General features: G+C 40.1%; 1 protein-coding gene across 2 annotated transcripts in view; it reads left to right on the forward strand.

Moving 5' to 3' along the window:
- The window catches only part of abca12 (ATP-binding cassette, sub-family A (ABC1), member 12), a 67,228-nt gene that overhangs the window by 11,730 nt on the left and 37,859 nt on the right, over positions 1–17,639 (forward strand). For both annotated transcript variants that reach the window (XM_035951214.2, XM_023276758.3), the window contains 19 exons: positions 44–177; positions 1,041–1,171; positions 1,870–2,031; positions 2,518–2,726; positions 3,066–3,199; positions 3,372–3,486; positions 4,502–7,120; positions 8,063–8,175; positions 8,384–8,451; positions 8,702–8,850; positions 9,035–9,159; positions 9,379–9,521; positions 11,190–11,357; positions 11,582–11,799; positions 12,768–13,706; positions 13,856–13,962; positions 15,193–15,299; positions 16,666–16,865; positions 17,269–17,345. In XM_035951214.2, coding sequence (XP_035807107.2) covers positions 44–177; positions 1,041–1,171; positions 1,870–2,031; positions 2,518–2,726; positions 3,066–3,199; positions 3,372–3,486; positions 4,502–7,120; positions 8,063–8,175; positions 8,384–8,451; positions 8,702–8,850; positions 9,035–9,159; positions 9,379–9,521; positions 11,190–11,357; positions 11,582–11,799; positions 12,768–13,706; positions 13,856–13,962; positions 15,193–15,299; positions 16,666–16,865; positions 17,269–17,345 — 5,918 coding nt within the window. The remainder of the gene's footprint in view (positions 1–43; positions 178–1,040; positions 1,172–1,869; positions 2,032–2,517; positions 2,727–3,065; positions 3,200–3,371; positions 3,487–4,501; positions 7,121–8,062; positions 8,176–8,383; positions 8,452–8,701; positions 8,851–9,034; positions 9,160–9,378; positions 9,522–11,189; positions 11,358–11,581; positions 11,800–12,767; positions 13,707–13,855; positions 13,963–15,192; positions 15,300–16,665; positions 16,866–17,268; positions 17,346–17,639) is intronic.

The raw sequence follows: 17,639 nt of genomic DNA on the forward strand, positions 1-17,639 counted from the left end.
GATGTCAACAGCTTATCTTTAGTCTGGCCTTCTGCTTTTGTAGGTTTTTGGGCGTTGGTCAGGTGGTGATGGACTTGATAGCAATTGTGCCTGAGGTGGATATGGTTGTCCAGAGAATCCTTAGAGGCGGCTTACAGTCCATGGAGTCAGCTACCGTGGGCTTAGACATTGTGGAAGGTAAGACTACAAAACATTTTGTTCAGAAACTCAGAAATATAAATTTCTGTCAAGGTGAAATTGATTGAGATTTTGTTTGATAAGAAAGTCAGAAACCTGCACAGCAATGGTTAATGGCACAAGTTGACACCCTTTCTCAGGGGTCCGCTGAAAGAAAGAAAATGCTAAGTCAAAGTAGGACTAGAGGAATTGTCATACTGGAAAGCTATGCACACACACAAAAGTAAAAATAAAAACTCAGGTTGTATTGTAGAGACGTATGAGTAATGTTTTTGACTTAACAAAGAAAGGTCCATTTCTTTCAGGGAGTAACGTCACCTGAAGCTCTGAGCCTGAATCCACCCTCTGTAGAATTATGAAAAATGCTTTAAAGTAGGTGAGGGAAGGACTGAGGGGGAGAAACTGTAGAAACTGTAATGTTAGTAAGAGGGAGGGTGAAGTGGAGGTCTGGAGGGGAAAAATGTGGTCTGGTAGTGGTTGTGTAGCTGTCAGAAACACAACTGTCAACCACTGTGCCAAAATTAAAAAATACTAAGTAGTGGGTTAAAAATAGCATACGCTCTTGTGAATCAACCCTAAATGGTTGACTTGACCGTGCAAGGTTTAGAATGATTAAAAACATGATCTAAAAAATGGAATGTTGAGCAATGTTCAACCCATTGAAGTCTATTTTTTATACATTTCATAAGAAATCTAAACATTACCACCAGCATTGACATTAACAGCTCAAAAAGACACATTTAACTGTGCAGTACCTCTTTAATAACATATACTTTTATTTTCCAGGTTATTTTCTCATTGAACATGCAGTCAAATGACCCTTCTTAATTTTTTTCTTGTTATATCTTTGCATCCTTTTGCAGAAATGATGAGCAATGTCCTAACAGATGCCGATCAACTGAAGATGACTTTTCGTACGCTGCTGTCAAACACATCTGAGGCGAGCGCTTGGATCACACGTGTCCTGGACAGCGTGATGGAGGTGATTATGAAGGTATGCTGGGAGTATTTCAACTGACAGTAATGGCAGACTATGTTTATCAGTACTGTATTACCATGACATTTTGAACATCTATTCATCAGCTGTAAACCTTAAGCCCTTGGATACCATTTGTCATTCTGCTATGAGATTTATTACTGGTGATACCTTATAATCCCCATGAACTTGTATTTTTACTGTGCAGTTTTATCCACTGCAATCTGGAATAACCTGCAAAACAATTCTGGCTTATTTTTATGCTCAGGGGAATTCAGGTTTTTCAAATTTATCTTCTTTTACTTCAAACTGTTCTTGTCTTTGTTGATTTCTTTGGTTTTAAAACTTAACATTTTACTAACATTTTTGTAAATATCTTTATTGGTATCTAAGTGTCTTATTTGTATGCCTACGTCTTTAATTTTCTTACTTGGCTCCATTGTCAATGAGGCCTCCACACCTCAATGTAGTCTGAGTTTAAACAAGGTTGAATGAATGTCTTGAGAGAACAATAGAGTTATTTTTCCGAGCTTAACCCTACTTTTGTAATATCACTCGTATTGTTGGAAATCTGTTTGATGATCTGACTGGTAATGCATCGATAACTGCCAGTATTGTTGCAGTCACAATTCTTAGCAATGACACTGGCCAAGTCACAGGTTGCAGCTAAATTTAAGCATACACATTCAAAGTTTTTTTTCTATCTGTTTGATCAGGGACCACAAGCTTTAACATGTAAAGAAGTTCTGGATCCCTTCGAGTGGCTCCTTTCCACCAAGAGTATAAAGATCGAGGTGTTCAGATCAATGTTTTGCCCTAAAATCAACTCCTCTTTGGAAGAAGCTGTACTGATGGACTGGATGCCATTGGTTCAAAAGGTAAAAGTTACTACATTTTAAGAATATGCTGTACATTTTTTCTTTCATATAATATTCAATATTTTGGAGTGTACATAGCTTGATTTAATTGGTAAAGCAAGTAGCAAGATATTCTTTACAAAGAAACAGTTCGAGAAAACTTGATCCATTTGCAGCTTGTTTACTGTTAAAGCTGGAGTGCAAGACTTTTACATATACAAGAACACTACATTACATTCAGACCAAGAAGGCTCCAACCAATAGGAGTAAGGTGGAACCTGTGGTGGGCAAACATAGGAAGCATCCAAAAGAAGATTCTGATGCTCCAGATAAAACAAAACTCGGTATTCAGAGAAAGGATTAGAGTCTAAGAAAGAAAGTGATTGACAACATATATATATATATATAGTCATTAACAGTGTTAATGTTATTAATGTAATGTAACTGTGATTCAGTCAACATAACTTGTGGTTTAACTCTCATCCTATTTTATATTACAATCCCTAGGCAATAGAAGTGTACAACCTCCTCACAGGCCAGGCAGACTACAACGTGACACTTCCCATGATTCTCTCCGAGTGGCACAAGTTGAGAAATACCAGCCTGCAGTTTGGAGTGTTTTGGCACAGACTCGCCACTGAGCTGGGTGGAACATACTGGACGAACTGGATGCCTGACAACAATACCCATGATGTTGTTCAAACTCTTCAACAAAGGTTTTGACTAAGTGTTGATAGTGTAACTACAGGGTTTCATTGCAGAGTGCTTTGCATGTCTGCTTTTTATCCAGCCAATGATTGATCCCTGTGCTGTCAAATCATTCAAAGTGTTGCAAATTAAATAAATTCCACTAAAAACTATTTTTCTAGTGATAAAGCTACATTTAAATTTTACTTCAATAAATTTAGTGGAGGAAAATAAGTGGAAAAAAAGCTGAATAGGAGGATCAATTTTACACCATGGTGTGTTTTAGATAATGTGCACAATGTCTGATTTTATGGTGTGTGTTATCTTTTCACTGCTTCAACAGTGTTGTGCTTTTGCTGTGCTTGTAGTGTTTTCTCGGTCATGGTGGATTTGGGGGAAAAGATTGAGAAGACTCAGATGTGGCCTGAAGTAAAGAACTATTTCCACATGGTTTACTGGATATTGAACTACAGGCCTGGTGTAACAACTCAGCCTGCAAACTGTGAGTCCAAATTCTCTTTTCTTCTCTTACAAAATGATACAAAATGAAGTGTTTTTTTCATGTGGTCCTATGTACACCGAAGTACCCTAAAACAGGTAATGAATCAAAAAAGCAGCTGAATAACCACAACCGATTTGTAATAACTGTGCAATGTTTTTACCTTGTCCTTCAGGTTCTGTGGACATGTCCACCTTGGCTATTCTTTGTGATACTGGTTTGAAGTGGCCACAGTTTGTCAAAGCAGTGACTCAGGCTCTCATGTCAACAAGCGAAGATGTCCTTCTGAAGTAAGTGACAGCAAAGATTGCTTGTCTTTTTCGAATGTGGGAGTGTTTCATGCCCTCAGTATGCTTAGGAATTATTTGCCTTGTCTGTTATTGACTTTCAAGAATTACTTGTACATTGACGATGTGAACGGTTATGTAAAAGGATAATCAGTTAATTTGATTTTGTGTCAACGGTCAGCTTAGCTTAACATAAAGGCTGGAAACAGACGAACTGCTTGTTTTCCTTTTTAAAGGGTAAAAAAAATAAAAGAAAAAGAAAAAAAACTGCCTACCACTACCCGAAAATGAATGGTTCTTAAATGGTTCCTCAGATGACTCTCTGGTTCTTCAAAGCGCCATCACAACTGAAGAACCTCTTTATTGAGTGGATGGTTCTTCACCTACTTTATGTGATTCTTTAAAGCACTTAAGGTTTCTTCATTTTTATTGGAGGTATTTGATTTGGTGACAGAAAATTGCAGCTGGAATGAGGATTATTTCTATTGTTAATTAATCTGCTGATTATTTTCTCAGTTATTTGTTGATCACTTGCTCCTTGTCACAATTCCCCAGACCCCTAACTGGCATCTTGTAGTATGTTCTTCTGTTCGACCAACAGTCCAGAAACCAAAATATTCAATGTATTATTACCCAGAAATATGGCAGATTCTTGCATTTTACTTTTCTACTTGAAATGGTACTTAAAAACTAAATTTACTAATGTTCATTGAGCGCCATTTATGGTTCCCATTTTCTGATGGGTCTTTGAAACACCTTTGGTGTTCTTTAAAGAGTCGTTTCTGCAAATGTCTTGGTAAGGGTTTCTCCATAGGGTCACTGTGAAGGACCATTTTTGGTCGCATTAAACAAAATGGATACAGTGTTCTAATTATTAAGTTTCAAGGGTGCTGGTCAACTTTGGACAGAGCCAGGCAGGCTTTTTCATCCCGTTCCCATTCTTTGTGATAACTTTTATACAGTATATACATAGCTCTTAGAAGTCTATAAAACTGACAGTCTTCTCTTTTCTCTGCAGCCATCTCAAAGGAACTGTGACTCTGTTGCAGCAGGTGTATGGTGGCACCTATAAACATCTGGCTGAATCATTTTTCAAACAGGAAATCAAAGGTGGAGATGCCCTCTCTGCCAATCTGGTTAACCTGATGAATCAACTGGATGGCTTTATCCAGAACATCTCCAAACTTCCAAACCAAAACAGCACTGAAGATGTTGTTCCACTCATCAGTAACCTGTTACAGTCCACACGTCTGACACCACTTCTGCGTTTGATCTTAAATGACGGTCCTGTTAATATCTCCACATTGCTTGAAGTAGCCTCAAAGCTTGGCAGGCTCAACCAGCACATATTTACCTTTAATGAGACAGATCCAACAATGCCTGAACTGGAACGGTTAGTAATGCACTTCCTCTCCTTAGAGGGGAACCTGACAGTGCCTGTTTCCCACATCATGGGACAAACTCTGCTTACCTATTCTGACTACTTCCACCCTGATGAGGCTGCCCGTCTCAGAGAAGCCATTCGGCCTTTTACCTACCAGACCTCAGCTGGCCTTGTAGAAGCCATCCTCAGTGCCATGGAGATACTTAAGAACCTGATGGATGCTGCAAACGGTGACCCGACTGACATCATTCTTGGGTACATACAGCAGTTTGAAGAATTTGTGATTTCACTCTATAGACTGCGAAAAATTGAACATCACCTGTTACCAACTGGAAACCTCAGCTCAGCTCTAGTCACTGACCTTCATCTGCTTTCCATGGACTTTATCAGACTCTTCACTCCTGAGAGCCTCCAGAACCTCACTCAGGCTGGACCAGATGCTGCCCAGGACCTTATTATCCAGAAGTTTGTAGCATTCCTACCACCTCAAGTCCAACAGAATGCTACTAAATTTCTCCAGGATTTCAAAGCACTGCAGTATCACATGACCAAATGTGCAGCAGGCCAGAACTGTTTGGCTGGAATTTCAGAAATCTTTGAGTTCCTGGATCAGATATTAGACACAGTGCTCTCAGCAAATAGCAATGTCACCATCAAAATAGCTTTAACCAATTCTGTCCAGGGGGGACTTGAACGTCAAGAAATTGCATCCTTGTTCTTCCCACTCCTCCTCCCACCAAATGACGCCGCCTATGTGGAAACATTTAAACAGACCCTTCATTTCATCACATTAGTCATGGCTACACCAGATCTCACAGTATCTGATGTCCAGAATGCCCTGAAGCAGTCAAATCTAACGGTTCAAGATCTGAAAGACATTACTGTACTAGCTGGAGCTTCCAACATAAATGACCTGATGGTAAATATGATGGAGATTGTCAACGTCCACCACTGTTTTGAACCTCAGAATGACACAATGGTGACATCCCAGTGTATTAAGGGGTTGATAAATGGGATGAGCGGTTTTCTGGCACATCTACCTGCACTCCGTAATCACACTGCTACCCTGTCTCTCATCCCGGTAATTGTCAATGAAACTGTAAGTGACATCAACCACGTTAACTTCAGCTCCAGTCCTAACGAAGTTGTTGCACAGACCTTGAATAGCACACTGGCCAATATCAAGATGAGCCTTCAGCTGAACCACCTGGCCACTCCCGAGATCATGACAGAAATCAGAGTAGTGGAGCGTCTGATAAAACTGATTTGTGACATGGAGCCATATGAGAATTTCAACTCCACCGTGTTGGTTAACCCTCTGTATGCCCAAAAAGAGTATCTACGGCTTGCGGGATGGTACTTGAGAAGACTAGAAAATATCACCAACAACAGTTCAGTGTCAGAGCTCCTTCAACCCTTTTTCCACATGGCACAAATGCAAGTGATATTACAGCTGGCACAGCTAAATTTCACTTTGTTTATCAGTGACAAGGTTGACTTTCTGATGGAAACCCTCAAGTACCCAATAGATGGTGCGGGACTGACTAAAATTGACCAGACAATAATTGAGATTCTTCAGCACTACTGGGAATTGATGAAGTTTAACCTAGTGGCTCAGAATGAGTTTCAAGGTTTTCAGGTTTTCAACACAACCATTCTGAATGCCGTTGGACACCAAATGAATGTCTACCTTGACTACATACAGAAGTGGATGACACAGCCCAATGTCTCATTGGTCCTTAATAGTATGCTCCAATGGGGAAACTCTTCCATGACACCGTCTACCCCTTTGACAGACATCCAGCACTTGCTTCAGACGATTGCTAATTATCTCAGTGAAGATCAAGTGACCTACCTCTCCAAAACTGACAATATCACCAAGTCCCTGAGCAAAGCCTTAATGGTGGCAGAGCAACCTGGTGGCCTACAGAGTGAAGACTTCCAAGCGGCCATCTTGGAAGCAGTCAAAAAAGCTATGCAGCTCCTAACCAATGTCACAGCTCCACTAGCACATCCTGTACAGCAGAATATCCTGGGAATTGTGCAAGATTCTCTGAATCTCATTGTCCATCAAAACATGAGTTTTGCTTCATCACGTAACATCTCCCTCCTCATCCTGAAGCGAATGGAGAAAGTCATCGAACAAATAGTGCCAGAAATGTTCGCGGAATACCTGCTTTCTGGAGTCACGGTTGTGACCACATATTTTGAGAGCACCTCTGAAGTCAGTGGACCAGACAGCTGGAATCAAATGTGAGTGATGCTGCTATTTTTGCTAATACTTCATTGGCCAAGTAGTATTTTGCGTTTGACAAGGGCTTGTAATTAGCACTTATCAATAATGTTGATAATCACAGAAAAATGTCACTGTCACTTTAAATTACTTTACTAGATACTTTCTAAATTTTAGTGCAGTGTGACATAGGTAATGATATTAAACAGGGCATAAGATAATAAACTTGCTGAAATTGTGCTCTGGAGTAAATGTAATCTTAAAATAAATGCATACATACATTTAATGCAGTCCCATGGTATTAGCTTATGCTAACGCCATCATAAGAGAGAAATAGAATGCAACGAAAAAGGAATTAAATTTAAACTTACGGTAGCTATAATGGTACATGACTTAAATTCTGTTAAGAGAACATCTCCCTAACCTGCAGTTTCTTCAACTCCACAGAGCATTTTAACATATTTAGCTCATAATCTTGTTTTTTCAGCCCACAACTTTACAAACTTTGCTCGCTCTGATTGTTTTTATCTGTATGATTGTCACGTACTGTTGTGGCAAGTGTTGGTCTACCTTTATTCTAATAGACAAAATAGACAGTACCCTACCTGCCGCCTTTGCTCTGCTTTCTGTAAGCTGTAACTGTTCCGGCTGTAACAGAAGATTGTATATGATTGTTATTCACAGTTTGTTTCTGCTGCTCCAAAGTGGCTAAAAACATTGTTTCCTACAGGTTTTATTTATCATATGTATAGGAAATAAAATGGACATTTTAGATGGGATGTATTTTATCTTTGTTAAAGAAGTGACATGGTCCTTGGTATTGTTATATCTACATGGATAATTTAAACCGGACGGAAGGATGAAGTGCGTGCATTTGCATCCTCTGTAATCTTGATAAAACATGATGACCTTTTGATGAGACACGTTCAGATGTGAAATATTGATTTGCTTTGTTTGGTTAGAATTTTGAATGAGATGAAGACAGTCCGCAGCCTCCTCCCGCCAAACTCCACAGCCCGGGCCTACGTTTCTGTCCTCATTAACATCACTCATCTCATCTTGGAGTCTGGCCAAGGCAAGTCAGCTTCTCAGTATCACTGTAGGAGGACAACATGTTGAATCCTGATAAGATCTGATGGGGTGGAGGGCACAATATGCATATCAGTATTCAAGTTGTTGTAAGGAGAAGCTGCTCTCCTTCCAGTTTCAATGGAGGATTATGCTTGTATGTTGGATATTAAAGTTGTGGTCTGCTTTGTGATCAAGGTTTCTTATGATTTCAGGCAACATGAGTCTCTGGGCAAGTTTTGAGAATCCAACAGTAGAAAATTTGCCACAAATAATTGGCCAGGTAAAGCTTATGTACTATTAGATGCATGTATTTGAACCTCAAAAGTGCATTATCTTTGTTATCTTTTTTAAAACTGCAATTAGTGTAAATTCATATGTGGAAATTAAAGCATTTGAAATGAAAGAAAGTTAAATGCAAGCTATGTTACCATGCTTTATTTTGGCTATGTGTTTACAAATGTTGTGGTTTTGCATCAGATCACATGAAATAAGTGTTTGAAAAATTAAACTTTTTTTTTTTTATTTGTCAGATGATCAAACTCTTGAGCAAGGTTTGGCAGATTGTAATGGGAGGCACAGGCTCACCGGCAACTGTTCCATCTCTGGAGGGTTTTACACATCTGGTTCCAGTAATACAGCAGGTGATGACTGGAAAGGCAGACCAAGACACATGGGACAAGTAAGTTCAATTACCAAGGGTAATGGAAACCAACCAAACAAGTAATTATCATTGCTGTCAGATAACATCTTCATATTAAATTGCTTGCCTTGTAGTGAGATCATAGTATGTTTGCAATTTATTCCACAAGATTGCTATTTACATCTGCGATTGCCCCAAACTAAATACAATGTGTTTGTCACAGATTCGAACAGATGCTGAAAGCTCTATTGTCAGCTCTTGAAGGAGAACAAGCATTGGACCAGTCTGTTATCCAAGTGTTTGAAAAAGTCATTGAAAGTGTGGTGAAGAACATGCGTGCAGAGAACGGTGAGAAAAAGCAAAAATGTTGCGTTACATCTGCGTCATCAGGAGACGGTTCAGTGATGCAGAGGCACCAAAATAACATAGCAAAAATAAACCAGACTTGTGCATTACATAACAAATACCACAATAATTTGACATGTACTGCACTTGTCAGTTTAGTGTCATTGAAGTAGTTTCCAAAACCATTTATGTTGGACAAACCCTTTGTCTTGTCCTTTTCAGTGATGATACACAGCCTTCAGATGCCCGTGGTGACTCTGATGACAGAAATGGCACAGTCTGTGAACAGCAGTCATTTCAACCTGTCTGAGGTCTCGGAAAGAATGCAGGTCGCCAGTGAACGCACAGTACAAGCAGCTCAACAGGTTAGATGCTGTTCTCTCAAGAATAACACTTGTAGGCCTTTATTAATTGCTGGCACATTTTTGTAGGCATATTTGCGTGTGTGTGAGAATGACATGGAGAAGAGAGCTACTGTATCACTACACAAATCTTCATGCATAATTGCAATTAACAATAGCTGTTTCTCTCGTCCTGCCGTCATACCTAATTTATCAACTGTATGCAAAACACTTGACAGATGTAAGAAAAATGTGAGGTGTGTTGTTCTTTCTACTTCAATCTGTCTGTCCCACCTACCTGCAGAGGAATTTGTCCATTTATTTACCTTCAAATAGACTTTCAGACAGACAACATGCTCATACCAGGACACAGATAACATGTGGGTCTGACTTGCCCAGTGAACACTTTGAATGACGTTATCAGGACATAGCTGTTGACTGGATGCAGGCTGGGATTTGTTTTTAAATTATTAATGCCACATATCAAAATATACCTCAGCATGCGGTAAAAAATAAATGGTGCAAAGTGTTGCTCTAATCCACACTGAAAGACAGCCATCCCATTGAAAGAAATGGGATTTTTTTTTTTTGAAAGAAGAAAAAAAATGACAAGGAAAACAACTTAAATGCTTGTCTGATTTTCGCTTGTATTCTTCCTCAAACCTGGGCGTGACTCATACACTGTCAGGCAAATATTATCTGCCAATGTTAACTTATCGCAGATATATCTGTAGAAGTGTGTATGTTGACATGCCAGAAATTAAACAAAAGTATATTGGGAGGTTTTTAATGTTTTGTCCACTGCTACTGATGAAATTTTCAACACATAAAAAGTTTAAATGTAGATTTTACTGCTGTGTTGGTTCACATTTGATGTAATGTTTTGCCATTTATGAAGTTATATGACAAGTCAGACATCACTCTGTTTATGGAGTAAATATGAAGCCCCAGTACCAATAGCAGCTGCGAAGTTTAGCCTAGCACAAGGACTAGAAGCAAGAGCAGAGAGCTGCCCTGTCTCTGCCCAAAGGTTATTCAGTCCACCTACCAGCATCTCTAAGGCTCACAAATGAGCATCAACATTTTGCATGCTGTAAAACCAGAACATGTTGCTAAGTTCACCCTGTGCTGTCTTATTTACCATACAGACATTTTTGTCATTTCCTGGTATCTTTGCCAAAAGCTAAAATATTGCTTTAAATGTACAATTACATAACCAATTGTCATATTTACTACTTTATTTACTTAACCCAGCCTGAGAACATGCTTTTCTCAACATATCATCGTCAGTCCTAAAAATCCACGTGAAAGTATACTGCATAGCATACAAAGTTACTTTAAAGTGTTTGTGTCTCTCTTGTAGCTTGAGAGCTTTCATAAGGCCTTTCAGAGTTGTCTGACGTGGCAGACATTCTATAGCTGATGCAGTGTTTGTGTATATACATACAGAAGGTGTGGGTGTGCACCAGTTTATGGGATGTGATGATACCTGTGTGAGACTTCTGACCTTTTCTCTGCTTCTCTGTAAAACTGTCAGAAGAGAGCGATTAAGATATGTCCCTTGTGATTCCGCCTTTTGTCTCCCGGACACTTTGTTCTATTTTCATCACTATGTTGCAAGCTGAACAGGTTTTTCTTTTCAGTGCACATGAAATGTGATAAGACGTTTGTCTTTTTTTCCCCCGCTTCAAGGCCAATGGCACATTAAGGTGCAGTGAAGTTCTCCAAGTATGGGAGCCTGTCAGAGAAGCAGCAGGGTTAAGCCATGTGACCATGGCTATGTGGTGCAACATCAGCCTGCAGCCTGTTTTGGAGGCCCATGCTGCAGCCCAGACTGTCTACTCCCAACTGAACACAACTGTGAGTTACCACATGCCAAAGCAAATAAGAAATTTTAAAAAATAAATTGAATAGCATAGTATATTTGTCTCTCTGATCAGAATAAATAGTAAAATGTGTGCTAAAGGCCTAACACTTACCCAAGTAACAATTACCAGTTTCACCATGGGGTGGCAGTGTTGACACATACACAGAAAGTTGCAAATGGCTAATAGTCCATGTCTTGCTGTATGTTGTCTGCACAGCACATGGGTGTGGGACCAATCAGTGTGAGCTCCACAGCCGCCAGGATTGTCAAGACTGTTCGGTCTCTCTACCAAGTCAACATCAACCACACAGTTGTGATAGAGAAGTTCGTCATGACTTTCAGCAACCAGCTCGCCACACTGACAAGCCAGCCTTTGAGCCCTGAGGAACAGCTTTACTTGTACAAGCAGCTCCAGGACATGCAGTTGCAAAACAGGTCAGCAACAGTCAGTCTTTGTCAGTGCTAACACAATGTGCTCCTCACTAGATCAGACAGATCAGAAGAATGTGAGAGTCATATCAAAATGTTGTGCAGCATCAAATAAAAACCCACTGAACACGGCAGTCTAATGATATTTAACAGCATTTTATTTGAGTGTGGAAACTGTCTGCGTTTCCACGAACTTCTGCCATAAATCAGTTGCATTTCCACAAACACCCACAGACTCACTCACCTACAGAATTCATGAACTAACCTTGAACTTACCAATCCATTTGTTGTTGCAGCATTATCCACAATGCACCAGTCAAACCAATCCGAATCACACCTAATTACACAAGGAATTGGAGTGATCACATTTGCATTCAGCTTGATTAATTTAATGCAGGTCTGTCTGAAAACAGGCAGGCCTGCAGATAGCAGCTTAACTATGATTCAGCTAGCCGCGACATCCTCTTAAAATTGATTTCCCTTTATATGTCAGCTGCAATAATGAGACTGGCTTGGTGATAAGGATCACATTCTGCATATCGCAGGAAATCAATCAGGTCTCAGTACATGAGTTACAGATCACTGATCACAGTGGAAAAGACTCTACAGTTTATTACCGAGGATAAAACGGGAAAACTGTGAGTAAGTATACATGGTGATGATGAGGAAATATCCCTTCTTTCCAAATCTGAGAAATTAATGGAATGGTATCATTTTGTTAAGGAAATGGATAAAAACATGGGCTGGGGCTGCACTGCATTAAAGAAGTTGGGGAAAATTAGTCTTTAGTCCACGCAGAAGTGCTTGAGGCTTTAAAATCATCTCACAATTTTTAGATCATATATATATATATATATATATATATATATATATATATATATATATATATATTTTTTTTTTTTTTTTTTTTTTTTTTAACATATATCAGTATAATGAACTTAATCTCAAATTCAATGAATTTCTTCCCTCTACAGTTTGTCTTCCATGAAAATGCTCTCAGATGAGTTGCTTCGTATGGCCCCTGACTTACAACTGTACATTGAAGCTATGATGAAAGCACTGAGACACATCCTGGAAAATTCTCATCGCATTCAAGACAGCAGCTCATCCCAGAAGCTCTTCGAAGAAGCAGCAATGATTTTCCTGACCTCTGCAAACATCACCTCATCTGACATCCCCCCCATGATGTGGGGAAATTTCACTGGACTTAATGAGACATCTCTGACTGACATGATGAAGGACGCTGTCAAACTGATGATCGACATGAAGATATTGGGGGATGCGCCAATGGTTTACCAAGCCTTGGAGGAATTTCTGGCGTACAACGACACAAGCTTGATAGTGCAGAAGGTGGCTGAGATGGTGGAGTGGTTGGCCTCCACTCAAGCGTCTGGACTGGATCTGCTGAGTCAGGCTCTGCCCAAAATACATGACATCCTCAAGCCTCTCTTGTCCTTCCTGGCCAAGATGAGTATGGACATGCAAGCAAATGTGGAACTGTTTGAAAGTCTAGCTGAAAACATAATCGCAATGCTGCAACAGTTGGTAAGCACCGGTGGTCTTCTGCCCCCCATGAACCAACATCCCAGGATTCAGTCAGATATGATGGGCAACAATCACACCCTAAGAGTTCGACAAAGACGCGATGTGATGAAGATGAGAGGCACAATAGATGACTTCATAGACCTGATCGACATTGACTACCAAACCATGTTCAAAGCCCTCGCTGTCCCTCCTACCACTGCAGAAGTTATGGAGACAGTTCACGCGTTCTTTGCCAATCCTGATCTTGCCATTGTTGTGAAGGTAGCCAGCAGTGACATGCCATGGGGCATGAACACCTCTCGAGAAGAGACCATTGACGGTGCCCTTGGGTTTGTCGCCTCCCTTACTGTCCATGACACGTTTCCTATGTAAGTTCAACTTTTGCTTAATATCTAGCTTGATATCGAAACTGACCAGAACATGTGCAAACTGCTCTCCATCTTGCAAATGTGCGCTTTATAGTTCACCATTATGTTGGGCTCTGTTTCATAAACAACCCTTGTTTCATTTTCTTCAGGCCACCACCAGATGTCCTGATGAATGCTGGTGATATGCTCCCTGAAGGTTTTCCATTCTCCTCTGTGATTAAAGATATGATCAGAGCGCTGGCCAATGGATCTCAAGGTAACTTAGTGGTTCGGATATACCGTCTCTTTCACTCAGTCCGGACAGTTATAGGCTTCTTGGTCCAAGAGTAGCTTTATAAAGCGAAATGTGCACTCATTAGTTAAATGAAGAATCCCCAAATGAATGTTAACTTTGCCTACTGACTCCACAGTGAATTCCCTCCCACTCATGCTTAGTTTAATTGTTTTTGCATTAAAGAGCTCACACTAATGCTGCAGCTTGTGTTTACATTCCTACTGTGACAGTATGCAGGCATAAGCACAGACAGTTAGACAGTCACACAGCTTGGAAGGTTGCCACCCCTTTCTCGAACTTTTTGATAGCTGTTGCGAGAGCACGGGAACACCATAAAGCATTTAGTTAATGCTGTTATTACTGTATACATGATTACAGTGCTGCAAGATTCATTCTGGAGATATGAGGAATAAGACTTCGCACCGGCTTAGCTTCAGCTCCCAAAGAGCCCAAGGCCATATGGCCCTTCTCCAGCAGAAAGCCACTCAGCACCTTTTTAAATCTCATTAGCAAAGTAGAATTCAATCACTTATCCTGTCCGCCCTCGCTAAACGTCTCCCCTCGCACTCACACAAGTGGACATCTATGACCTCCTTTTAATTTGCGTCTGTGTTTGTGTGATAATGTTTTTAGTGCATAGAATCACTTGGTAAGCAGCAGCAGCAGCTTCACTTCTCTGCAACCACGCTCATATGCTTCATACACACACACACACACACACACACACACACACACACACACACACACACACACACACACACACACACACACACACACACACATACACATACACACACACACACAGTGCACTGTTGTGATTTCAAAGGCCTCTAGGTGTTGAGCAGCCTGAGATTAAACATTGCCATTGTCTAATTTTGGACTAATTAAATATTCTGTCATCACATCTTGCTGCCTGAGGTGGTGCCTTTCTTAGGGCTTGTCAGATGTGTTTTAATGCACGACAGCATCTAGTACTACTGGCCCTTCTGGCCCCATCAGTCCCGTACAGGGCTTCACTTTAAGCACATCATTTGCTGCTCGCTGCCTGACGACGATGCCCTGTAATGGTGCGCGTCGTAATGAAGCCCAGTGGGATGTCATGTTATTCTGTCACCTTACAGACCTTACTCTAAGATTCCAGACTCTAATAGCGTCGCTCTTGCTCTCATTCTTTCCCTCTGCTTCTCTCTCTTCCTCTCCCGCCCTTCACAGAGAGCCTGATACTGATGCAGCAGACCTACCAAACAGCCGCCGACCTCCTTAAGATCGACCTGACACACCCGCGATTCACAAAGCAACTGGGCAACCTGAGATCACAGGTCTCTTTCACGCATTCATCATCGGTCCAAATAGGAAAAATGGCAAATTAAAATGAAAAAAGCTATGGAAACCATTTGCAATCACAAAGAAGGAAGAAAAAAAACATCCAAGGGACTTCAAATCTTTTTCTCCAACATAAAAGATCTGCTAATTCCGAGAAAAACATCTCATTATTATGAGCAGATTTTAGCATGTTAATCAATCATTGCTTTACTTCAGAGGACAGGGGTGATGACATGATTATGCCTCCGCACCGGCAACAGATGTGGCTTGAGGCATAATATTTTCATAAACACAATATCTCTTGGATGCTTCAAGAGAATTTCTTTAAATTGAATGTAAATGTTCCATCAAGGATGAACTGGTGTGGTTTTGGTGGTCAAAGATCACTGTAACCTCACAAAAGAGGTTTTTGGCAATAACTCAAGAATTCATATGCCATTTATGCTAAAATTTCATATGCATATACTATAATAGAATAAAACTGTTTAATATCCATAATGTTAAAGGTCAGTTTCATTGTGATATCATTATATTTAGCAAAAACACTATACTGATTTATTCAGTGCCATAACTCAGAAACACAAGGACGATTGTGACTATTGTTCACGTTTGGTCAGGTACTGAATCCTTGAAAAAATATAGCACACCAAATTAGCTTTTGACAGTTTTTTTTTTTTTTTTTGTCTACTGTTGGATGTACCGACAACTATCGGTGGAACTGTTTTATACTGAAAAAATATTAAAAGCCAGCAAATACTCAGTTCAGAAACATTCCTCTTCTAGCCTCAGTACATCCATACAGTGAGTTACACTGTATGCTACCAATCATGCCTATTTTTTAGTCTGCATTTGTTTGAAAAATTCACTATCTTGAAAGATTTTGTAACTACAAGATCCTGATGCACATTCATGCTATCGTTTCCTAGTAGTACAGATGTACATTATTAGGGTGCTCATGCTCTCTTGTGGTTATGACACTGAGTTCTTTGAAAGGGTTTTTTGATGGTTGACAGTGATGCTGATGTGTCCTTTTCTAATGAAATGCCAAAAGCTATTGTTTGTTATCGGTGTCAAACAGCCTACCAAAACCCCAGTCAAATTCTTTTAGAGTTCTTTGAAGCACAGAGAGACTTTTTTTGTCCACTATCAAGTCAAATATTCCCATACCATGTTAGGACATATTTTTTGGCTCACCAGTTAATTTCTATTGTATTCATTGGATCATAAAATTCGACCAAAAAGGCATATGTTGTGCTTTTTGCACTGATTTGATCATCCTCTGCTCTCTAATGTCCTGTCTCTCTACACTGTCACTGTCAATAAAGAGCCAAAACCAATATTTAAATGTCTGATTTATTGTAGGTGTGTGTCTTGGAGAAAACGGACTCTGCTCGTGCAGTAATGGAGGCCCTCTCCATAATGCCTGGCCAGCTCTGTCACACCTTCCTTCCCCTTCTGGAAGTCTTGGTCGAGAGTCTCCAAATGAACACCAGCACTATGTCCGATGCCATCTTCCAGACTGTCATTGGAGACCCAATGAACTACAATTTCCATGCAAACTGGTACAGAATTGTTCATTGTTCAGTTAGCCTTTATAAAAGGTTTGTCTTTGTGGGGTTTTCACAGCAGAGAGCAGCACTTTGTTCGAAGAACGTTGCTCTCACCATTGTTTAGATCGCTACCTCTCATATCCGGTTAGTATAATTTTAAGCTCCTGCAGTTTGCAAAACTCCCCTTTGCAGGATTTAATGGTATTGAAGTCTGCAAAATCAGAAAGTGACCTCTTGCTGTTTGTTTTGGTTGTTGTGTTCTTTTAACTGAATTTTCACCTGGGTCCATTTAGCCCGCAGGGTGCCCGGTGGCATTTTATGCGACAGAAATGAAGGGTGTTAAATAATTTTCATGTTTCTTGATTAAAGTGGATTTGTCTGTTTGTGTTGTGTGTGTGTGTGTGTGTGAATACAGGAGCTCTGTGATGACTCAAGGTTTGGGCTTTAACACCAGCAGCCTGAGGTCTCTCAGCATTAACGTCACCTTCCCAGGTGAGACATTTTTATATATCACAGCAGTTTCGGTTTTTAATATTGCGATATTGTGCATTCCAGCACTAATGCTGCAGTTTTCATTATAGATGTGCCAGACCTTCCCGTCTTATATGTCATTATCTCGGCACACACTGTACTTGTTACTCCTAATGTTGTTTTGTTTTGTTTGCTTGGTGGGAAGGAGACTTATGAAAGAAGGAGAGTTTATATCTTTTATGAACTGTCCAGAATCCAGGTTTAAATCTTTTTTCACATTTGTATTAACAACAACATAAAAAAAGACAAAAGCAG

This window comes from Amphiprion ocellaris, chromosome 11 (assembly GCF_022539595.1).
Source record: "Amphiprion ocellaris isolate individual 3 ecotype Okinawa chromosome 11, ASM2253959v1, whole genome shotgun sequence".
Classification (NCBI taxonomy): domain Eukaryota; kingdom Metazoa; phylum Chordata; class Actinopteri; family Pomacentridae; genus Amphiprion; species Amphiprion ocellaris.